This window comes from Pteropus vampyrus, unplaced genomic scaffold (assembly GCF_000151845.1).
Source record: "Pteropus vampyrus isolate Shadow unplaced genomic scaffold, Pvam_2.0 Scaffold4, whole genome shotgun sequence".
Classification (NCBI taxonomy): domain Eukaryota; kingdom Metazoa; phylum Chordata; class Mammalia; order Chiroptera; family Pteropodidae; genus Pteropus; species Pteropus vampyrus.
Window position 1 is genome coordinate 19,802,253 of NW_011888785.1, and position 25,181 is coordinate 19,827,433.

At 41.8% G+C, this 25,181-nt stretch overlaps 2 protein-coding genes across 7 annotated transcripts in view; one reads left to right on the forward strand and one right to left on the reverse strand.

Annotated features, from left to right (window-relative positions):
• The first annotated feature begins 6,416 nt into the window (after positions 1-6,416).
• TMEM243 (transmembrane protein 243) lies at positions 6,417-23,968 on the forward strand. The gene is made up of 4 exons (XM_023533477.1): positions 6,417-6,717; positions 20,900-20,950; positions 21,952-22,056; positions 23,361-23,968. The coding sequence occupies exons 1-4, from the start codon at positions 6,640-6,642 to the stop codon at positions 23,481-23,483; spliced, it is 357 nt and encodes a 118-aa protein (XP_023389245.1). The 5' UTR covers positions 6,417-6,639; the 3' UTR covers positions 23,484-23,968.
• DMTF1 (cyclin D binding myb like transcription factor 1) overlaps positions 23,790-25,181 on the reverse strand; it is a 50,235-nt gene continuing 48,843 nt past the window's right edge. For all 6 annotated transcript variants that reach the window (XM_011364239.2, XM_023533458.1, XM_011364266.2 and 3 more), the window contains one exon: positions 23,790-25,066. In XM_011364239.2, coding sequence (XP_011362541.1) covers positions 24,957-25,066 — 110 coding nt within the window. In that variant the 3' untranslated portion in view covers positions 23,790-24,956. The remainder of the gene's footprint in view (positions 25,067-25,181) is intronic.

Below are 25,181 nucleotides of genomic sequence, written 5' to 3' on the forward strand. Positions count from 1 at the left end.
TACTAGATACAGAGTTCAAAATACTGGTTATAAGGATGCTCAATGATCTCAGTGAGAACTTCAACAAAGAGACAGAAAACAAAAAGAACCAGTCAGAAATGAAGAATACAGTAATTAAAATGAAGAATACATTAGAGAGAATCAATAGCAGATTAGATGAAGCAGAGAATTGAATCAGCAATTTAGAAGATAAAATAGCAAAGAAACACCCAATCAGAACAGCAAAAAGAAAAATGAATCTAAAAAAAATAAGGATAGTTTAAGGAGCCTCTGGAACAATATCGAAAGTACCAACATTCACATCATAGGAGTACCAGAAGGAAAAGAGAGAGAGCAAGGAATTAAAAGCCTATTTGAGGAAATAATGACGAAAAACTTCTCTAGCCTGGTGAAGGAAGTAGATGTACAACCCCAGGAGGTTCAGAGAGTCCCAAACAAGATGAACTCAAAGAGGCCCACACCATGACCCAACATAATTAAAATGCCAAAGCTTAAAGACAAAGAGAGAATCTTAAAAGCAGCAAGAGAAAAGCAATTAATTACCTACAAGGGAGCTCCCATAAGACTGTCAACTGATTTCTCAACAGAAACTTTGCAGGCCAGAAGGGATTGGCACGAAATTTTCAAAGTGATGAGAAGGACCTATAACCAAGATTACTCACTCTACCCAGCAAAACTATCATTTAGAATCAAAGAACAAATGAAGAGCTTCCCAGACAAGAAAAAGCTAAAGGAGTTCATCAACACCAAACTAGTATTACAAGAAATGTAGGGAGACTTCTTTAAGAAGAAGAGAAATATCAAAACCATGAATAATAAAATGGCAATAGCTAGATATCTATCAACAATTTCTTCAAATATAAATGGATTAAGCGTTCCAATAAAAAAAATGGGGTGGCTGAATGAATGAGAAAACAAGACCTTTACATATGCTGCCCATAGAGACACATTTCAGATTGAAAGACATACAAAACTGAAAGTAAAGGAATGAAAAAAGATATTCTGCGCAAATGAAAACAAACAAAAAAAAATCAAAAATCAGGGTAGCAATACTTATACCAGACAAAATAGACTGTAAAACAAAGGTTATATAACAAGTGACTAAGAAGGACCCAGTAATCCCACTTCTGGGTATTTATCCAAGGAAACTCAAAACATTAATTCAAAAAGACATGCACATCCATCACAGCATTATTTACAATAGCAAAAATATGGAGGCGACCTGTATTTTCATCAATAGATGAATGGATAAAGAAAAAGTGATACATATATACAACGGAATATTATTCAGCCATAAAAAAAAAAGAAATCTTGCCATCTGCAGCAACATGGATGGACCTAGAGGGTATCGTGCTGAGTAGAGTAAGTCAGACAGAGAAAGACAAATGCCACAGGTTTTCACTTACATGTGGAATCTAAAAAAACACAATAAATGAACAAACATAAGAGCAATAAATTCATAGATCGGTTTGATGATTGCCAGATGAGAGGGGACTTGGGGAGGATGGGCGGGAAAGGGGAAGGGATTAAGATGTGTAAATTGGTAGTTAAAAAACAGTCATGTGGATTTAAAGTACAATGGTCTTAGCGGATCTTAATAGGGATGTCTCCCAGGTTGTTTGTTTAGCCCAACAGGAAATAGTCACAGGGATGTACAGCATAGGGAATATAGTCGATAATATTGTAATAACACTAAATGGTGTCAGATGGGTACTAAATTTATTGTTTGATCACTTCATAAGTTATGTAAATGTCTAATCACTATGTTGTATACCTGAAACTAATATATTGTATGTCAACTATAATTGAAAAATAAAAAATATTTTAAAATGTATCAATATGCTTTCAGCTGCAAGCATGGGAGTACCCAAATAAAAGTGACTTATACAAGAGACCCTCCCATTCAACACACACACACACACACACACCATACAATAAGAAGAAGCCTAGAGGTAGGCAGGTCACAGGTTGACTCTAGTTGGTTTCTCTGGGATACTCTTGGCTGCCGTTCACGGTCATAAGATGGGAGAAGCATCTCTAAATATCATGTCCTCACATGACAGAGGTGAGAGAGTTGGCCCTTCTCATATGCCTCTCTCCTATTATTAAGCAGCAAATCTTCCAAAAGCCCCCAGCAGACTTGCCCTGATGACTCATTGACCTTAACACTCACACTCCACCTCCCCCAGCTACAAGGAAGTCTTGGTGAGTGAACATCTGGTGTATTTTGCTTTATATTGGAAGATAGGTTCTGCTTTCAAGGCTAAAAGGGGCAGAGGAAAGATGGCTATATAGAAAACTAAGAGTTACAGAGGGTATGAAGGAAGAGAGTGTGGTAGCCAGAGGGAGACATGAGCTTAATGTAAGTTTTTTGCTTGCTTAAGCGTGTTTGAAGCTGAGCATATTTAAATGCTTTTCGTAGAAAAAAATATAATCATAATAGTGAGACCCATGTTATTATGGGATGCAATGGGATATAAAACAAGAGAGATGGACAGGTATCTCTTCCATTCTAACTGGAGGGAAGGAGAAAAGGAGGAGGAGAATGGACATAGGTGAATTTGTAGGTTTGCAGGGGAGTTGAGGGAATTCCCATCTGATTGCTTCGGGTTCTTTCCTGTGATGAGAGTCATCTGCTGAGGGTAAGGAAGAATAATCCATAAATATAGGATTTCTAGCTGGTTTTAATGGCACAGTTGAAGTTGGCTGCCCTGAATTTAGAATTACTCTTACCAAAAGCATTAATGATATTTTCCCTCCAGCTGCACTAGACACCTGCCCACAGGTGTTGAGAAGGCAGAAAGATTAATATCTCAGGGGACTTTTTGCACAAGTGCTATAAAATAAGTGAGACAAGGGAACTGAGGGTATAATCCAAAGAGCAACTGCAGTATTAGAATACAGAATCTAAGCTGGAAGAAAGTGAAAACAGGGGGATAGATCCATAGAGAGAAAAGTAAAGAGACCAAAGGATCAGAGACACTAACGTGGCCAAAGGATTTATGCAGAGTGAGCTAGCGAGTGAACTGGAAGGCATGGAGGACAAGGCTTACCAAATGGTCTCTCTGGACTTTTTTCCAACATGGTGCAATTCTGGGTGTTGACACAGTCCAGAATATTGCATCGGTATGAGTGGCTGAAGCACACTGAAGAAAAAATAAGGAGCTATGGTATTTGGGAGGGTCATCTTTGTAGCCTATGACTAATTTGTAAAATTAGGGATGTATGAAAGAAGTATTTTTCAATGTGCGTACAAAGTTTGCAATGGGGATCTTGTTAAAAATGCAGATTATGATTCAGTAGCTCTGAGGTAAGGACTGAAGCTCTGTATGTCTAACAAGTTGCTAAGATGCCAATTTGGTGGTCCAGGAACCACATTTTGGCAAGACACTAGATAACTCTATCATTGACTTCCGCACATATTCTCTTCTTTATTTAAATGATCTTCTAACTAGTACTTGGATGGGAGACAACCTAGGAATACCAGGTGCTGCAGGCTTTAAAAAAAAAGTCTTCTACTTGACTCTGCTGAAGTGGGTGGACCTCAGAAGACATGTTTTTTCTGGTCCCACCTGTTGGCTGGTTAGGGGTGGAGGACTTGATGCAAGTAGAAACCAATCCATAATCTGGACTCAGCTGATGGAAATTTCTCATGAGAATCTGAACAAAAAAATAGAGATGAAATCTCCAAAGCAGTGGTGGGCAGTGGTGCTACAAGATCCATTTTCTCCGAGTTTAGCATCAAAAACAAGCTAAAACCATATGTAGTTTGAAGTTTTGGGGAGCTGTAATGATGAAGAAATTGGTTCTTAGGAAGAAGAATGAAACAGAGGCACAGAATTGATATGACAAGAGACTAAGCAGCTCTAGAGTAAGAGGGTCATTATCCCTGACTCAACTCTTCTCCTCAAATATACCATACACGAACATCTGGCCTCTCTGGCGAGACTTCTTGACTCTCCTCCTTACCTTGGCTAAATCACACTCTTCTTTGGGGGTCTTCATTTAGAAGCCTGCTCAAGGAAGCTTCCCCTGCCACTTGAAGCTAGTGGGTGCCCTCCCGTGTAGACTCATAGCATCCCGTAGTGTCCAGATCATAACGCTCAATCTCACCATTTATGACAATCACCATTTGGATATTTAGTTGCCAGGTGTCATATATTCTCTATTAAACATTATATATATGTGTATATATATATATATATATATATATATATATACATACACATATATATTATATACGCACACATTATATATACACATATATACATATATGCATATATATGTAATTTACAACTTGTTGAAGTTAGATATTCTAGTTCCATTTATTGTTATCGATCCTCACTTTTTACATAAGAAGGAGCTCAAGTGAGGTTAGATAGCTTACCCAAGATCACATAGCTTGTGGCATCAAGATAGGATCAACTTCAAAGCTTCTGCTCTTAGCAGTTGTATCTGTTCCTTTCTCTAGACTGTAATCATGGGTCTCTATCTTCCACTCTAGCCTCAATACTCTGATCTTGATCACTGAATTACCCTGTCTGGTAGTTTCCCAGTACACAACGAGTTCTCAAAAGTATTTGTTGAGTGAATGCAGCTGAATGTGAGTGAATCAAGTTATATGTTAGTCCAATCAATTTTCTAATACAACTGGGTGCACAACTGTATACCATTCCTATTACAACAAAAAGGCTTGAACAATGAGATCATTTATAAAATATATAACTGGTATATGAGATAGATTTGCACAATACCTGATTCTAAATTTGTAATTTGCAAATCACAAATCTATAGTTATGTTGTTAATCCATCCTTTGTCTTAATCCCTTGTCCTAAACTGTCGAGAGACCACCTGGAATCTTGGCTTGGACTCTTATGTGGTTACACGTGCTAATATAGGCTCTCCCTGCACACAAACGTTGTCAAACCCTCTTCAGTCCAGGAGCTGTAGTGGCCAGGGAAGCTAGCGTGGCTGCATTTGTTTCATGTAGTTATAAATGACCCCAAATGCAGAGAGACACTATGTTGCCCATGAGGCCTATCCACCTTCAGTCCTTTATACTCTAAAACCAGGAGAAGAGGTTGACAGATGACGTGTTCTCCGTGGCTGCAAATATGCTTAGTCAGCACCATCACTAGCCGGATGAGTGGAAAAGTTGAAATACCTAGCACGCGTTACCTCCTTACCGTAAAAGACATAGGATCCCTACCCAAGGACAAAGCAATACAAACACACGAACAACCCTAAACCAAATTTATCAATGACCCCGTTCCGTTGTTCCGTTCTTTTGTGCAAAGACTGGGGTGGTTAAAGTAGGCTGGTTGTTTTTAAGATGCTTTTAGCCAAATGCAAAGCTATCTTCGGAAATGTTCTTTGTCCTCATGTATCGCGCAGACTCTGGCTAATTACTAAGAGGCTGAGAAACGTGCACCTGGGGTGGGGGTGGGGGTGATATTGCCCGTCCCACGGGGAATAAACTGGCACCGCTCGAAATAAAGCTCCGGAGCCAATGTGTCGCCTCGGCACGCGGGATTGGCGGCCTCAGCCGTGACGTGACCTGGGCGGGCCGAGTCGGTTTGCGACAGTGGCAGCGGGTCCCGGCCCGAGGATCCGAGAGGAAACCCACAGCGCAGCCCGGGTCCGCGCACCCCTTCTCCGCCAGCCGAAAGGTCTTTTTCTTCCCTACGCGCCTCGCCCGCGCCCCCGAGCTTCGGTACCTAATCCTGGCGCGGGTTTGGAGCCGGGACCCGTGGTCCCCTGCTGAATTAGGACTCCCCAGCGTGAGGGCGGCTGGGGATGCCGCGGTTTGGCCTGCGGGAGCGGGGCGGGCGCGGAGCTTCCCGGGAGGGTGGCCGATCTGTGCAGAGCCGAGGCGGGATTCTCTTTTCAGCTCGCTCTGTCCAGGCCGCTGCTCCAGCCACGGCTCCCGCAGAGCGCGCGAGGAGAGCGGCGGAAGGTACGCCAGCCCTCGGGGAGATGCAACAAATGAGGGCGATCCAAGTTGCTGGGCCTGAACCCTCAGTGCTGCGGGAGGGGTCCCCGGAGCGCTTGACGCTGCTCGAGCAACTAACTTCACTTCTCCCGCCGCTGGGGAATTGGGAGGGGGAGAGGTGCAGAGGGCTTGGAGAAGGGCTTGCAATGAATTCTTCCATGAAAACTTTTTCCTCCCGGAGCATGAAAGTCTGCGTGCTCACAGTAGGACACACAGAAGGCCGGGGTGGGGCGAGGGGTGGGAATCACGCCTGGCCGATGGCGAGGGGAAGGCGATTTGCATTGCGAGTTGCAGCGCCCCGCAGACCGTGTGGCCGCTAAGCAGGCGGGCTGAGCGCTGAGATTTGGAGAAGTGGGAGCTGCTCGGGTGGGGGCGTCCCGCGGAGAGTCGGCCACTAGGTGTTCGTTTCCTTTCACTTCCTAAGGCAGCTGCTCAATATGAGGAGGAGAGCCGGGCTTAGGCGGAGCGGCCTGATTCCCCGGGTCTGAGCGCCCACCCACCGCCTCCGCCCGGACTTCCCGGACGCTCTTGTGCTTGAGCTATGTGTGCCTGGTGACCAGGCGGCGTGGGGAGCCTCGGACTTGAGACTTCGGGAAGGAATGCTGGTTAGTTTTGAGTGACTTGGGGAGAGTGAAGAAACCCCAAAATGGAGGACTTCCCTACCAGGACCTACGGCACCAGTGGTCTGGACAACAGACCTCTGTTCGGAGAGACGTCCGCCAAGGTGAGTGCGGACCGGGACTCCGGTCTGGGCGTGTGTCTGTGTGTCTGACTCTTTGCCCTCCCGCTCAGAGTCCTGGCTGGGCCCTCTGCGGCCCCAGAAGGCACTTGTAGAGAGAAGGCTGGTTCTTCAACCCCGTTTCCATCTCAGGATGTTTCCCTGCCACTCTGCTCCTTCTTTGGGACGGGGTTGGCCAAGATCCTTGAAGGCCGGGGGTGGAGAAAAGTTCAGAAAGTTCTAGGCTGTTGGGGGCCCTTCAGTGGAGTGCGGAAGCCCCTGGTTTGGGGGGTAGGGGGTGGGAGATGAAGGTGTGTATGAAGTTTGCATTTAGGCATATCCAGCTGGAGTGCTAACCTTCAAGAGGCTTCAAATGTGCGCCTGAGGCTCTGATAAGAAAGAGCCGGCAGACGTGCTTCTGATTACTGTTTATCTAGAGGCATTAAGGATTGCTGCTAAGGCAGCCAAGCAAATAAAAGAGAAGAGGCGTGAAATGGGAGTTTCTTTGTTGGCGTTTATTACAGGAAATGATCAGAGGGTCTCTGGACCCTAACAAGCTATATAGTACCTTACTTTAGGTTTTTAAAAAGTATGTTTTCTTACAAGCTTAATCATGTGATGTTCCAGGCCAGTAATTGAAGAGAGCTCTTTTTCAAGTACTCAGCGTTTACTAAGCATTACTCTTTTGAGTTGTTTGGGCAAGATTAGCCTGTTTGTCTTTTTTTGTTTTGTTTTGTTTTTCACCTAGAAAGTGGCATTGGTAATCTTTGACCCTTGGCAAATTGCTTTCAGCCTCTCAAAAATTGGGGCACAGAGCTTCTTGGGTTTCTCAGCTTTGGCAGGACCTGTAGTAGAAAAGATAGGGAACTTATACACCCAGCAGTGTGGGGCAGAGCCCTGAATTTGGAAGCTGCCAACCTGCTGCAGGGCTGCTACTTTACTTTATAAAACTCCATGTGGATTTTGCCTTCCTGTAAAGTGTCTTAATAAGAAAATATTTTAAGCTTGATCTCTAGGGAGATGCACTTTGTTTATCTTCTGGCTTTGCATTATCCCCACCCACAGTGCACCTGGTTTGAGAAGCATGGTTCTAGTCCAGTAGATATTTCTATTTTTGCTAACATTTTTGAGCATTATGTGCTAGGCCCTGGGAGTCCAAGGAACCCAATTAGGTGAAGAAAATATGTAAATAAATGTGATGCGGTTGGATCTCTGCTATTATGGGACACCGAGGGAGTATGTTGGGGTAAGAGGAGAAACTGGTCATTTTTATTTGGGAAGCTTGGGGAAGACCTTAGAGCAGGGGTCTCCAAACCCTGGGCTGTGGACCGGTACTGGTCTGTGGCCTTTTAGGAACTGGGCTTCACAGCAGGAGGTGAATGGCAGGCTAGGCAGCGAAGCTCCATCTGTATTTGCAGCTGCTCCCTAGTGCTAGCATCACCGCCTCAGCTCCACCTCAGATCACGAGGCATTAGATTCTCATAGGAGCACCTGTCCCTGGTGCCAAAAAGGTTGGGGATTGCTGCAGAGGATGGCTTCTCCATTCAGTCTCTGGTAGCCTTGGGCTTTCAGATATGAGTGCCCCTAAATTGGGATTTGGCTAGAAGGGAATATGGGGTCTGGAGAGTGGAGGCAGCTTGCTGCTTGAAGGAGTTGGACCCAGGGCATCTGGCTGCCCCGCCTTTTTGAGAGAGAAGAGGTTCACTGTTTCCTCCCTACCCCGGCCATGCCCTGGTGCACAGATTGGGGTTCTGGGTGATGCGAACTTTCTGATCTCATTTAACCCCATAGCCCATGAGTACTGAGGTATATGACTTGGTAATGGGCTTGTTGATTTATATAGACACTTAGAAATATCGATATTTTCTGACTTGCTTGGGCCTAAATAGTCAATGACTGACTGTAAGTTTCCTATTGCCTGTGATCCACTTGAAATCCATCCAGAAACCTCACTATTCCAAATATGTCTCTGTTTATTGCTTACTTATTTAGTCCAAGAGAATATAGCCCTGACACTACTTAGGCAGCTTTAGGCATTGTAACAGTAGATTCACCTTCTCAGAGCTCACTTCGGCTCCCTCTGTGGGTTTGACAGAACGACTGGACACAGAGAAATTGTGTAGAATGGAGAGAGGAGAGAGACCCCTGTTCTGGGGGTGGAGAAAACATCATTTTTTTTTCTTATAAATTGAGGTGCCAGACCTAAAGAAGGAGAGGCATCCTTCTTTGAAGACAGCAGATGATTTTATTGAGGACCTGAAGTGGGCAAGGCAGAAACTGCCAGAGCGGGTAGATTCCTGGGCACCTTGAGAACCCCTTCAGTGTTCCTAGTTTGCATGTAGTGTTCCTAGTTTGCTCTTTTTCAGATGCCAGAAAACTGGCCACAACAGCCACTTTACAGTGGAAACTTAATATTAGTGAACTACCACTTCTGAGGAAAAAATCCAGAAAGGGGAAAACCCACTTCCTGCTGTAGTCTGACAGATCTTCTGTACTCTTATATTTGCCTAATAACAAATAATCATGTATAACCTCTCAATTTTAAATCTAGAAAGGACTAGAGCTTTAGATTTAGTCCGTAACTTTAAGGCAAAGATTACTGAAGCCCACAGAGTAGAGAAGCGTCTGGAGTGAAATCGTTTGCTCAGTGCGGGTAATGGGTAACATGCTAGGCATTCAGCTTTCCTTCGATCCCCAGATTCCTTTGTAAGATGAGCATTGCCATTCCAAGTTTAGAACTGAGGAACCTGAACCACAAAGCAGGCTACTTGTTCAGTCACACAACTCGCTCTCCTCTGGTGGTTTCACCAGAGGCCCATTCCATGAGTTGACTGGGGTAGTAAATAGTAAATTATATGGCTTGTGTCACATATTTCTAAAAGCACTATAGACATTCATATACCTATTGCCCTTTCACAGGAAATAGGTGAAGTGGTTCACCCAAACTCATGGAGTGAGTGAAAGATCGTGGAATCTAGAACAATAAATATATCACCCAGTGGATCCTGAGCTGCACCCTCGTGGGCAATCCCTGAGGGAACTTATGTCTTCATTTGTACTCACATGTATGGTTTCAGTTATTGAACTCCAAATTTATTCAATCTTTAGCGTATTTAGGAATAACTTTACAGATAGTGTCATGGAGCAAAGAGCAAAGTGAAACAGTTCTCTATCGTTACATAAATACCAAAGGAGTAAGGGACAAAAAAAGAAAGATGTTCATTTTTTCTAAGAAATATCTCCCTCATTCTTTAACAGCTTTAGAATTACCTGTTGCTAAGTGGGCTGTCTTATGCGTGCTGGTCAGGATGTCTGGATGCGTTTTCAGCCATCCCCCTTTCTGGGATAAGTACCTCTTTCAGGTGAAAAAGTGTGGCACAAATGCCACAATAATACAATACATTTGAGGCTTCTAAGCCTGTGCTGTAGCTTAGCATTTTCTAAAGGAGCACTGTCCAATGGAAATATAATGTGAGCCATATATATGATTTTAAATGTCCTAGTAGCCATATTAAGAAGTATGAGGTGAAAATTAATTTTAACTCCATACATCCAAATACTGTCATCCAATATATAAATCAAAATACTGTCATTTCATTATATAACCAATACAAAAAGTGGAGATATTTTTACTTTTTTTTTTTTCCATACTAAGCCTTTGAAATTCAGTGTGTATTTTTCACCTGTAGCCCATCTCAGTTTGGACCAGCCACATTTCTGGTGCTCAGTAACCACACGTAGCTATTCCTACCATATCAGACAGTGCAATTATAAGCAAGTGAATTATTAGTTATGGTGGTTCCATAGTCACGGTTATGAAACATTTCTTTACTGTGGGACTCTCAGAACCTTTAATATGCTAATTTTCATTGGGACTTTAGTTGGAACACTAACCTGTACTATTTTGGTGGCTTTGCCATTTAGTGCTGGCACAACGCCCTGCCCAGTTCTTACTTCCACCCTAGGAGCATTCATGAGATAAGTTTTGGCAGAAGATCCTTTGGGAAATGTTACTCTAGGAAGCTCCGTCCCCTTTTCCTCCCTTCCCTCCTCTGTGTGAACTAGAACCTGGAGTTACCTGCCCCCTTCTGCTCTTGCCCAGGGCTGCCTTTAAAAGTTTGCTTAGGACAACACAGTTGGGGCCATCTTTCTGTCTTTGAAATGGTTGGGCATTGTTATCCTCAGGGCTTATGAGGCAGTCTTGATTTGCTAGCTGATTGCCAGATCATCTGAAAACAGTTTCAGCCAGTCTAGACTGGTAAACCTAGGAGGGGAGGAGGAGAATGGCTGTCTTTCAGGGACAAAGCAAATTAGAACACTGCACTTGGTGGAAGGTGGTTCCCAGACCAGCCTGTTGATTTTCACTGATCACCAAATAGGGATTCATCCTCTAAGAAGGGTGGTGACATTTCTTGTCTTTTTATTCCTGCTTGGATGTGATATAAGAACATTAAGTGACTTTGGAGGAAGGCACACACACTGAACTCGGATAATATGAGGGGTGGGAGGGAAATCTTTTGTGCAGAGGGCAAAGTAGTAAGCCCTGAGGCTCAGATCTTTCATTTTATGGCAAAAGTACTAAAGTACTTTCCCTGCATCCTGTGGGGGGGGGGGAGGGGGAAAAAGAGGCAAATAAATAAAAATGGTTAAAAACAACCTATAGTCCAATTCCAGCAATTCAAACTTAGGGCTTTTGGCTTCTGCAAATAAGAGTGTTAAGATTAGAGTGCTACTTTTTGTCTTTTTTGGGAGTGGGGAGTTTGGGGATTGCTGCTTTATTAACAACAAAGCTGTGGTTCAGATTGTTGTGCGCCTGCCGCCTCTGCCCAGAGCCCCAAAGGCTGTGTCCTCCCAGGAGTGTAGGCTTCTAGCTTCTTTCCTTTGACAGAGCTTCTGGGTGATCCTCTGAGCACAACTCCTGTCTTCCTCAAAGGAGAGCTGGCCACCCAAGGGACTGGATCAGTTGTCCCCTTGCCTCTCCAGCCTGTCAAACCACGTTAGTTGCCGTTTCTTGTGCTGGAAAAACCGTTCAGGCTGATGGATACCATGACTTTTTTCTTTCCTATTCTAATTTGTGTTTTCTCCCTGCCCACAGAGCAGAGGACTGGTGATCTCTGGGGATTGGGCTCAGGCATTTTTTCTTTTTTTTTGAAAGCCCCTCAGAGGATACTGGTGTGAAGGGAGAGCTGACATCTGCTGGTCTCACCCTGGCTCTATAGGAGTCCAGTCCCGGATGGCACCTCTCCACTGATTCCCTTCCTTTAGCTGCCTCCCTGCTCTTGGCAAATGTTGTTCTCCTTTCTGTAGCATCCTGTCTTCTCCAAATATCTGCATTCTGCTCAGTTTACTTCGCTGCCTTAGAACCTTCCTTACAACCCAGCCTGCATCCATAGTTTCCTGCTAGGAGCCTGGCCGTCAGAGATGCCCCCAGCACTTCTTGTGCTGTGAGGGATTTATAAAATCTTATGTCCTGACAAGACTATAAGCTCCTGGAGGGGAGGAGCCAGTCGCCTCATTTCTATAGTCTTTCTAGCACTAGGCACAGTGCCTTGCCCAGTTCTTGATTTTATGTATATTAAGTTTAAAGCGAAGTGACAATTTAATATCACCAAAAAATAACTTTCATTTTTAAGGGACAATAGGAGGAACCAATAGTAGGAGGGGCTGGCGTTCAGAAACCTGGAATGCTGATACCAAAATAGGAAATGGTGTTTCAGGCTCTCCTGCAATTAAAGTCATCACTCGACCTTCTTCTTGCTGGACCTCAGCAAGAAGGCCAGTAGTAAACGTAATATGATATTGTATAAAAATACTTAAAATGAGGCCTGGCATCTCACAAGCAGATGTTCTGCTGAATTTTCCTCTCTATAGATGTGGTTTTCGCAGGTCAGTAGTAATAAGCTGGGTCTACTGAAATGAGTCATTTTTTTCTTAGCATTAGTCCATAGGCCATGTATAGGTATAGTGACCATGTTATCTGAACTGCCATAGGGACATGTGGGTTGACAAACTTGAGAGTCAACCCACTGTTGGAGTGATGGAATGCATTTGAAATTGGGGCTGCCCTGTAAGTTGGGGTCAGGGCATGGCACCAGCTCAGCTCCTACTCATCTCTGAGGAGCGTAATCTCACTGGTAAGACACACATTAGATGTAGTAGAAATAACACTAATACCATATTAGCAGTCATTTACCAGTTCGCTATTAAATATTAGTTACTCTGGTCTAGGCGCTTTACGTGTGTTATCTTGTAATCCTTATAGCAACCCTGTGTGTTTGACCATTTACAAATATGGACGTTTAGGCTTACTAGTTAAGTGACTTATGCAAGGCACAGGCAGGTCTGTCAGGCTTCTGACCTCATAGTCCTTGCAACATGCTTCCTGTTCTGAAGATCAGCACATAAAAGTCAGGCATTTCCTTTGGGTACCAGTTCTAGGGATCATTTGTCCTTTAAACATGTAGAATAGGTTTGTTTTCTACTTTTACTGTGATCTGATTTCCATAAGTGATACTTCAATGAAAAGAATATATTTCAAGTGCATGTATCTCTGAAAAAGAGAATCTGGCAGGATGGGTATACAAAAATATTCACAATTGAAAGATAACTTCAAAATATTAAGTAAGGAAAATATTTAAAAATGTCTGTGCATTTACTTTGTCTAGATAGAAACGAGGGAAAAGTTGGTGTTCAGGTCTGCGTGTAGCTAGCAGTGGAGGTCGTGGCGGGGCACTTGAGAGTTCACAGTGTGAAAGTCGTAGAGTGTGGGTGTGCCTGCATTCTCATAAATCTTTTCTCATGCATTCTTCTGGCACAGTTCAATCTAGTGTTTCTTTGGCAAGTCTCAGAACAGTAGTACCTGTGATCAGAGAAAAGGTGTCCCATTGCTCTCCATCCAGTGGATGCTGGATGTCCCTAGGGTTGCCCCTGGTGACATCGTGAGTCAGAGCCTTGTAATTCTGGTTTTTTGCTTCAGCTGGGCCCAAACCTTTTTTTGCATCTCACATCCTTTTGGTCTATTTCTAGAGGGCTGCCTCTTTGGCAGCTGACCAGGCTGTTTCCAGAGCTTTCCTGACAAGAAGTTTTCCACTGTGATTTGGAAGAAGAAAAGAAAAATCATTTCTGAGAATCAGCCTTTTATGGTATTGGAACCCTTAAGTTTGATGAAGAAATGCAGAACTTTGGCCATAAAATTGTAGGATGTGGCTCAAGGGTCTGAATCTCTCCCTCCAGCTTAACAGAGGTTGGAAGCGGCACCCTTTGCACATGTAATGCATGCCGACTACATTGCCTTTTTTTCTCTCTCCCTCACAGGAGAAGATAATCACTGTCTTCAGTGACCTGAAGAACGTGTGGGCTAGGGAGGATAAGTGCTGAATTTAAAATAGGATTGAGCCCTATAATAAAATGATGAGCAAAGTGCCAGGAAGCATGGAGAAAGGGAATAATTCTACCGGGGCCATCAGATCAGAGGGCTTTTGAGTCTTAGCCTAGAAGCAGGAATAAGATTTTCGACAGGAGGAGGTGCTTGGGCATCCCAAGCAGGAGGTCCAGCTGTGTCAAAGGGGTGGAACAGGAAGATATAGGAAGCAGCGAGGGAATGTGAGTGCTCCACTGTGATGGGAGTCTAGAACCGGGGAGGCATGGTCAGAGGAAAAGTGAGGCCGAGTGAAGAGGCTTGAATGCTGTGCTAAGGAGTATAATTTTCTTGTGGAGACTGTAGGTTGTTGAGTGCTTCTATGTATTCAATTATTTTATTCAATTATTAATCACGTGCATATTATCCCAGGAAATATGCTATGTACTAGATGGTATATCTTTTCTCATGGAGCATATATGTACTGCAGAGAAGATAGGCATCGAAACAAATCCTCCTTTTTCTCTCTTCCTTCCTTACTAAGCTTCAGTCATCCTGGCCTTCTTTTTTTCTTCTCATTCCCAAGCTCACTTCTGCCTCAGGGCCTTTACACTTGCTGCACTGGCTTGTTTGCAATACCCTTCTCTCAGATCTTTCCATGTCTCATTCCTTTCTCTTATAAAGGCCCCTGCTCAAATGTCACCCATCCTCAGAGAGGATTCCCTTTCTCCACCCTGGTCACTCATTTACTCTTTTTATTTTCTTCCTAACTTCGTAACACTTATGTCAAAAGAGTGGAGAATGAATACTTAACATCAAAGTTGGAAGCAGGATGGATGGAAGGCTCTTCTAATGTTGGAGGGTGTTGAGATTTTGGGGCAAGAGATGGACTTCCTGAGGGAGAGATTCAACATAAAAATGAGGACGGAGATGATTAATCGAGCCAAGGAATGGGTGCAGGATTGGCTGAGAAGCTGGTCACCTCATCCTCTTCAGGCTGGAAGGAATGAAATGGGGAAGGATTTTCCTCTTTTTTGTGGCATCTTTTTTTTTCTAAGAATTTCTGCTGGTGTATAGGCTTCAAGAGTGGGATCGGAAACCTGAGTTGAGGTGCTTCTAACCACTTTCTGGAGAGATACAGGGACGGTCAACCCAAAATAAAAGGCTATGGAAGTACAGTGAAGGCCCAGCTCAAAACGTGAATTTGTAGTAAACTCAGTTTCTTCTTTTAGCTAATATTTGAGCATCTAATATATGATGGGCACTGGGGTTGGCAGAGAGAAATGGCCAATACTCTCTACCCTCTAATATGGTGGCACCTTTGTACAATCAGAAGAAGGTTATCTCTTTGGGTAGTGGCAGCTCTCACAGTCACATGGCTTGACTTTGTCTGAATTAAAAAAAGGTGTTCCTGCCTCTGGGCAGATGCAGGCCTGTGCCGGGGTGCACAGCTTGGAGAGTGCGGCATTGGGCTGGATTTCAGCTGTACAGCCATGTGCAGTGTCCCAGAATCTGAGTATGAGCATGGCAGACCTGGTCCTTAGCCTCTGAGACCTTACAGTAGAGAAGAGGAGACAGATGTGTAAACTGGCAGGTAGGACAGTTTAAAGGTTTCACAGGAAGGCTTGGTGCTGGAGCATAGAATTGGTTGGGGGCTTGAGGGTGACTCGGGCCTGGGTTTTCAAAGCATCAAGAGCAGATGAACACACGTACCAGAGAGTCTTACGTGTGTTGTTGAAACTGCTGACTCCATGGTTAGAGATTGGTGGGGAGCCCCTCAAATGAGAGCTTTGGTGCAACAAATTGGGATGATCTAGTCAGTGGGTGTGTGCGAAGACCAGATTCAGGGCAGTAGAGGAGCAGGTTTGAGGAAGGGGGATTTGGCAAAGCAGGTGCTGAAATAATTGAGGTAACTGTGAAGAAGAAAGGAAGAAGTTGGCATGAGACTGCCCAGGGACATATGTTTCAAAAATAAAGGACGTTTATTCCATTCAGGTTGCTCTAACAAAATACTGCAGACTGGGTGACTTATAGACACAACAAACATTTCCTTCTCAAGGTTCTGGAGGCTGGAAGTCTGAGGTCAGGGTGCCAGCATGGTTGGGTGAGGGCCTTTTTCTGGGTTGTAGACTCTCACTGCATCATCACATGGTAGAAGGGGCTAGGGAGCTCTCTGGAGCCTCTTTTGTAAGGGCATTAATCTCATGCATGACCTAAGCACCGCCCAAAAGCCCCACCTCCTAATGCATCTGTCAAATTGGGAGTGTGGCATGTCAGCCATCTCACCTCCCACCCAACATCTTACTCTTTCGGGAACATTATAGCTTCAGCTTCTCTGTGGATCAGTATAAGAAATGACTGTGTGAAGTAGTTGCACTTTCTTTGTTCCTGTGTTTGTACAGATGCATGCAGCAAACTCTTTTTAGACCCAAGAGAGGTTTGTTTCTTCTAGTGATCCAGCGTGCTTATTTTTCTTAGTGAGACCTTGTAAACCCCGTTTACTTTCCACTTGGCTGCCAGGAGTCTTAGTGCTATCATTTGAATTTAAAGCATGAAAGTTTTCTTAGTGAAATTTTTTTAGGAGTCTTAGTGCTAACATTTGAATTTAAAGCATGAAAGTTTTCTTAGTGAAATTTTTTTATATAAATTCTCCTTTCCATTCCCCAAACCCTTTTACAATTTTTTCTTGCTCTTTTCATTAAATGGATTAAGATTTTACTATAGTAGCACAAGCCCTTAAATACATTTTGGAAGTGGGCAAAACATAAATTGCTGTGGAAATGGAAGGTAAAACACGATTTTACTTATTAGCATCTCAAACTGGCTGGAACCAGCTCGTTTCCAGGTTGCTGAGGACAAATGCCAGCTTTTGGTATTTTGGGATGTTACTGCCATTTTCCTCCCAGAGCCATCATTAAGTCACCTAAACATTTGAAATGAGTTTGGAGTTCTCTGTCTTGTTATCAAGATGCTGGCTAATGACTGACCAAGCAAGTCTGGGGGCTCCTCTGCTTTTTGATTGCTGAGGAGTTGGCTTTCTACTCTGGCCCCAATACTGATGATCCAGAGCCATAAATTATTAAATCAGGAAGGGACCAGATAGCATTTGATTTGATAGACCCAAATGGCTTAAGAGATCCTTTTAAAGTCACATAGCTATCTAGCGTCAGAACTCTGATGAGAAACTTGGTTTTTTAACTCTTATTTCAGGGACGACATGTATTGGTGTAAGGATTCTTAGACTTTTGAACTGCTCATTAGGCTTGCTTTTTGCAAAGAGCTTTGGATAGGTTTTGCCACTACCTGGCAGTATGACCTTGGGCCAGTCAGGCTCATTGAACCTAGTTACTCATTGGTGAATGGAGACAGGGTATTCGTTACTTGCTTCACAGGGTTACCGTCTCCCGTCCTAGGTATAAACCATTTGCATGTATGTCCATCTTTTTCTCCTTTCTTTTTTCAAAGGAAGGTCAAGATGTGATTCCTTTGGCAGACTGATCCCAGCCCCTTTCCTCTCAGCTCTCATGCAACTTGCTCAACTTTCAGCTATCTCCATTTGCCTGATTTTTTTTTTTTTTTTTGGTAACAGCTGTGCTTTTGTTTTTCCTGGGGTTCTTGTGTGAAGTTTCTTCTTCATGAACCACCTTTTCTTGTTCATCTGCTAGTCTTTGTTCAGGTTTGACTTTTCTCTGAGTCTCTCCCTGACTGCCCAAGGTACCTCACTTTGTTTCTTCTTAGTGCCCTCTTATGCTCTGGATAGTATAAACTTCTGGAGGCTGGAGATGGTTTTGTTACATTTGCATCTGGAATATAGTAGATAATTTTTTTCTAGTTTCATTGAAATATAATTGAGATAGTTTAAATGAATAAATAAATGACATATGAGGTAACATCAGAATTCCTCTCAAAACCATACATGTATGTATATTTTTATGTTCATGTGCTCATGTATGCATGTATGAGTTATCTCTCAACCTGGTGGTATTTGTCTTTGGGAAAGGCATCCTGATTCCCTTTCCTGTCCTCTCTGCAGGTAAGGATCAAGGCTGACTCTGGTCCTGTCAACTCTCCTTGCTTGGGGAGTGAAAATAAGCCACAGTATAAGGTTTAAAGCTCTGAGTGGGGAGAATAGTTTTGGTAGATGGAAATCGGATAGTAGTAAAACTGGGGAGAAGACCGAGCTAATTTTTGTGAGAAATTGAAATAACCGAGTTAATAGAGACTGGCTATAGAAGTGGAAACCTGAGTTTCAGTTCATTCCATAAACAGCAAAGTTTAAATGCAGTATTCTCTTTTCTTCACATACTCTATTTCCGATTTGGGGTTTATTCTAAAACTCTCCTCTGAAATGCTATTTAACTGGCTATTTAATTATTCTGTTATTCATTTACTTTTGGGGACTGGAGCTGGAGGAGCTGCTGAAGCTCTGAAAGATAATCCCTGGGTCCAGGGAGGGGACTGTACAGTATGAACTTCTCCGTCTTCAAAATTGTTTAGTTTAGACTCTAAACTTTATAGTGCTTCCCAAATTTAAATGTACACACAAATCATCGAGGATCTTTGTTAAGTTGCAGATTCTAATTCAGTAGGTCTGGGGCAAGGCCCAAGATTCTGCATTTCTCACGGACTTCTAGATGAGACCAATGCTCCTGCGCCCAGACCACGCCTTGTGTAGCAAGCGCTTAGAAGGTGGCCTTCCAGAGTCAACTCTGTTGTTTCTTTGGCCTGGATTCATGGTTACTTTGATAACAGAAGGCCTGAAGCCAAGGCCTTGGCTTAGAGAAAGAAAACCCGTGAGAAATGCTCTGCCATATCCTAAAGAGTTCACCCCATTTTGGGAGTCCCAGAGAGACTGCATTATAATAGAGTAGCTGATATTCATGAAGATGTCTTGGAATTCCATTTGAACTGTCTAGAAGGTAAGCAGGAAAGTATTCATTCAAATTTAGATATATTTTCATGGATGATTAAAACCAGTTAGGTTTATATGGATAAGTTCAATAATCTGTAAAAAAATCACTTATGAGAAAATGTTCATTCCTGGAAGATAAATGCTTTATAGTAGTTTGCTAATAGGCTTTTTGAGGTGTCACTTGCCACTTGATGTCTTTGTTTAGGCCAGCAAGTAGCATTCTAGGTTGTTCTTCCAGTGAGCAGTGTATGTGTAATCTACTCTGTTGACATTGAATCCTGTCTCTGTCACTTATTGTTGAGAACTTGCCGAGTTCTCAATTTGCCTGAGCCTGTTTTGCCATCTGTTAAGACCATTTCATCCCATGATTTTTTAGAAAAGATATTCAAAAACTCCTCGCATAGTTACTCTCCCTTCACCATTATTTTTACCCATGCTTTGATCTTGGTTGGCAACTTGCTGTGCTATTATTCTGAGACTAGTGATTCTTCTTGACCACCTGTCACCTGAACCTCTTCACTGGTTTCTTTCTATTGGTTAAGATAACTGTTGTGAGGTACACAGACCTTTGCAAACTTTTGTAAATCCCTGGAGCTCCTAAGGAGATGGGAACAGATATTCTTGACTTTTCAGAATAGACTAGAAGAGTTTAGTTGGACCTTTTTCACAAGGCAAAAAATAATGGGGCTCCCATTAATAGACTGTCTACATACACATTTATGTTACACACACACGTTTGTCTTGTATGGGAATAAGCTAATAGTGATAATTGATTATTTGCCTCTGGGTTCCTTTCCTAAAAATGGTCATTAATTTCAGACAAACTCCTGTGTGCTCTGTAGGCTTCCCTGAGTTGGTGACAAGATTGGGTCTGAGGCTTCCTAGTTTAGTAAGGGTGTGGCTGGAGTCAGTTTCCTTTGTCCTCTATAACATCTGAATTGCTTTGGCCTTGGTCTGGAGAGTGGTTTGTCCTTGGTTAGATCAGGCACACCCAATATAGCTCTGGCTTTCCTTCTCTCTTCCTTTTCAGCTTGGCTGGCTGGCTGGCCTGCCTGCCTCTTTGGATTCTTATCTTTAGAGATAATTTGGAAATGAGTGTTTAGTTGTTGCACTGCTTGTTCCTGTACCTTTCCCATCTCTGAGCTTTCGTTTATTGGCTGCTTACATTCCATATCCTATTCTCTGCACACATTACCAAAGTCTCCAAGACCTATTCATTACTCAGCTTTGACTTCTCAGAAATAAGACTGCTTGGTATTCTCATTGGCCAGTTTCCTACCGTCTTAAACTCTTATGACCTTATTCTGTAATATGTATTACTAATATTACATTCGTAATATATAAAAAGTATTACTTTAACTTTTTAGTCCCTATAACTCAATTCAACCAGTGACCCTGATTTAGGAATTGTTTGTGTTACTTCTAACTTGCTGAATTAAAGGATTCTACTTTTGTTTATATATTTTAGACTTTTGCTATTAAGTAAGTGGAAAACCACTGGACAAGATGGTCTGAGATTCGTTTCCAGCCGTGGCATTCATTCTATGATCCCTCTAGTGGTAGCATCTACTTTTTGATTAGACAAGGATACTTAAGCTGTATCACAAATAGGTCTACACTCATGATGGCACTTGACATCACATACGGTCTGGTTCCTGATACTTTTTACTAAGGCTTTGGGCTGGCCATCTCAGTGCCACTGTCCCTTTGCTTCATAAAATTTATCAAGAGACCTTCTCCTAATTAGTTGTCCCCATCTTTCCCATTCTGGTGGCTTTGCCTTTCTGACAATTTTACGTCTGTATAAAGGGGGGCAGGATCTTTGTTTCTTTCATTCTAACCACCCAGTGACTAGCTTTGTACTTTTCTGAAAGTGCTATAGATCCATCATATGGCTCAAATACTCTTTTCTGTTTCAGGATCGAATCATCAATTTAGTTGTTGGCAGCTTAACATCCTTACTGATTCTAGTAAGTATCTTTATTTTGTCTCACCCAGGCTCTTAGGCAAAGTTTTTAAAACTTTAGTACTGTGGTTCAATTAACTCCAAAAAAGTAATTAAATGGGGCCAGTGCATAAGCATGTGAAATATTCCAGTTATATTAATGCAATTTTATTACCACTTAAAACTGCAGTTTGTAACTAGAGTAGCTAAACTGATTTCCACCCTTAGCCCCAGTTGAGTATGTGTAGTACAAGTCAAACAGTTTTGTGAGTTTGCCTTGTTTGTTTGCCTAGTAGGTTTGTTATCAGTGGCTACCAGTAACTCCTTTCTGCACACAATTCACAACTCCCAATTTTTCCTGCTAATACCTTGCGTTTATTTTATTCTTAAAGTACATTACCTTTTGGTTCAAAAAGATTTGGTCAGCATGTAGTAATTTTTCATCCCATATAATACAGCTTGGGGCTATCAAAATAAAATAAAAACAAAACTCTATTTCCCACATACTGAGAATGACATTTCTGTGGCACATTTTCATTAAATATAAGAAAATTTTAGTTAACTTTGTTTCCATGACTTAATATAAAGAATGGGTCATTGCTGTTATCTATGGGAGAAACAACTCTATAGGGCATTTGGAACTTATCTTTCAGTATTTTTCACGTTAAGCAAAAACAGTTTAACAAAAAGGTTGTAACTTTTCCCAATATAACCGTTAATCTCGGGAATGAGGTTGAAATGCTTCCTTTTTAATCTCTAACGAAGAGGTTATTTCTTGAGTTTAGCTAGATTTAACACTATGTTGTCTCCTTTCATAAAGGAGGAAAAGTTAGAAAAGAGGAAGTACTAAAAGAAATAACACAAGCATATTTACAAATATTTTATTAAATATATTACTGTTCCAGAAGGCAACTGTAGTGGTAGGTATCATTCTACGTGAGAGATTTTGTAATATACTGCCTAGACGCCAGCCTAACCAAGTCTTGGAATTACTCCTAAGGCCTGACATAATTTCTCTTCATACAGGTAACGCTGATCAGTGCTTTTGTTTTCCCTCAACTACCTCCAAAACCATTGAATATATTTTTTGCTGTCTGCATCTCTTTGAGTAGTATTACTGCCTGCATACTTGTGAGTACTGTTTAGAATTTAACTTGAGTATCCTCTCAGTGCCTGGGACAGATTCCCAGCCCTGGATCTGTCTATATGAAAGTTTCTTTAATTACAACTCTCACCTGCCAAGGGTGTCAGAATTCTCAATATTAATCGCAGGGCTTTCTTTAATTTTTTTCTTTTCTCCTAAATCCCAAAGGTGTAACACTAAAGTGAAACTGTTCCCTTGATAGGCTAAAAAAACAGAAGGAAAAAAATAGTTAAAAGACCTAGGTGGTGGTGGGGGGCGGCGGGAAAGCAAAAAACTTAGGTAGTGAAAGATTTAATTTACTTCTGTTCCTTCGAGGACTACCCGCAGGGCCCAGCAGGCTGAGAAATGCCATTGCTGCTCTTAAGGGAAGACGTATGGCACCCTGGATACATTTCTAATAATTACAAAACTAGTCTATTTCCATCTCTGCTTATCACCCCAAGTGAAAGTAATTAACACCAGTCTCCTGGGAAACCTAAAGCTGCAGTTGTATCCTTGTCACAAGAATGTTCACTTTTACTATAAAAAAGGCTTTCTTTTAGGTAAGGAAAACATAGGTGGTGGTGGATCTAAGCTGCGTACTGGCCTAGTTGTTTAGCCGCTCATTAGTTGGCTGTTTCATTTCCTTTGAGGCAGAATCAAAACAGTAAACCCTTAAAAGCAATTGTTTTGACTCACATAGGGCTTAAATCATAATGGTAATGTGCTTATGAGTCAAAATTAAACGGGGATGGGGAAGGCTACTTCCATACTTCTAAGTCACTGATTCTGCTGTAGTCCTGACCTGAGGGAAGAAGAGGGCCAACCTACTTTGGGAGCCTTTGGACAGAGCTCCAAGAGATGCGCTCCTCCTACTCCCAACCAAAAGCCAGAAGTGACTAATAGTGAACTAGTTTAAACCAAATACATGCTCATGGAAGCCCAATATTGTATTGGCAGTCCAAACGTTATATTAAAGTTGTCCTCTCAGTACCTAAAAAAAAATTATATCTTTTACTCAAATATATTTTAAAAATGTCCAGAAGGTACATATTTTAGGTATGTAGTCTTGGTAGACACTCTGTTGTCTGAAAATAGAACAGAGTTAACTGAGAAAGCAGGAATAGGTATGATAACTTGGTACTACTTGAATTGTAAAAAATAAAAATTAAATTTTGGCTGCATTAGTTTCAGGAGTGTAGATTTTAATAACGTCTCATTTAGAGGGAAAATAATTAGTTGCATTTTAAATTTTAAATACTTGATCCAGTGACTATTACTTAAAACTTGTATTTAATTCTTCTTCTTTTAGATCTACTGGTATCGACAAGGAGACTTAGAACCGAAATTTAGAAATCTAATTTACTATATCTTATTTTCTATCATCATGCTATGTATATGTGCGAACCTGTACTTCCACGATGTGGGAAAGTGAGGCTGCCAAGGAGAAAATACTTACCAGGTCTCTTCAAAGCTATATATTAGGACTGTAAGTGCTGGATAAGGTATGCTGAAGAATCTCCTGCAGAAGTCTGATACATGATTTTCATGTAATTGTGAATCTAAATTCCCTCTTGCAAGGGAGACACATCATAGATCACGTTGCTTTTTGTTTAAGGAGCTGATGTTGCACTTAAACATTCCAACTCTTAAAGCTCAAATAGCACAAGTAATTTTCACTTTTGAGATTAAAATTTTTTATAATTAGATTGCATGGCGAAAGGCTATGTAACAATCAATCTTGCATTTTAAGACAAATATTCTTTTATTTCTGTTAAACTGAATATACAATTGTTCCCTAGGCAACCAACTTTTGCTTATAACTACAATTTAAGTTCACGTTAACAAAACACAGACAGTGAAAAGACAACTTTGATTGTGATGATCTAATTACAATAATAAATAAAATAATTTATACAATTTTTTTTTTTTTTGTTGACTTTTCTATAGGGGTCATATGCATTAAAGCCCTAAGAGGCTAGTTTTGGTTTAACCTTCTCTAATATAGGAATGACTCTTGATTTGTTTCCTTTCATTACAGAAGCATTTTTTTTTTTTAATTGCCTGAGAGGGAGAAGTTACTTTGTACCCTCACCAGCTAATGCACTAAGTGAATGGCAAACTCTGATACCCTCCTTAATATTTTCTGGGTAATTTATATAGCAAAACATGTAAGAAAAGGTCATGGTATAGGACAGGGAACTTTACTTCCCTCCCATTTAATTTTACTTCAAAGTGCTAATTTTGTAAACTGATGACAACTGGTTCTGAGGGAAAATTCTACTTAGCTGTAGTGAATTTTCTTAACTCTTTTAATGCTTTCCTTTCTGCCCAGCTTAAATCAGCTCCCACCGCCAGCAATGGGTAAACCACAGGTAACTACCACAGTCACCTCGTAGGTCTGTGTCCTTGTATGCTGGTCAAGTCTCAAACTAATGATAATCTTTTTGAAGGTGGTCACTGGTAAGATCACGCTGATGTGACCTCTCTGAAATATAAATAGGCCTACCTGAGACAGGATAGAGATTCATGTCTCATCTTTAGAGATGAATATTACAGCTTTTAAAACAGAGTAGTTAAGCTTTGGTGATTTTAAACTTTTCTCAGTAGGTGAAGTGAATGAAATTCCCTGCTGACAAATGGCACTAATCACAGGGATCTATCTATGTAGTTAAGACCCCTTATACTCCACTCATCTACATGCTTTCATAAGACTAGAACTCAGATGATATATTTAAAGGAGGTAAAAAGTCATAGCAGCAACACTCTATGTGGCTTAAGCACTGTAGCTATTTAAAAGCCAGAGGAATGGTAAGTTAAACCTCTTGGGAGCTGCTCCTATTTCTTTGGAGATGTTGTAATTAACAGTGTGGCTTCTCTGCCTGAGCTACCTGTTTCTAAGAATTACTTAATGACAGTTTACCAAATCCTCAACATCCTTTGAGTCTTCTGAAACGGGACTGCCCAAAGATGATCCAATGATATTTGATTCTTCTCGATGATGTTGGAGTATGGGATCTGTAATGAGTTAAGTTTCAAGTTAGTCTTAAATGTATATATTCTTTAATTCATGTCAAGAATTTAAGTATTCTACCAAAGTGCAAAATTTAAGAAGACTAGTCTTTATCGTTGG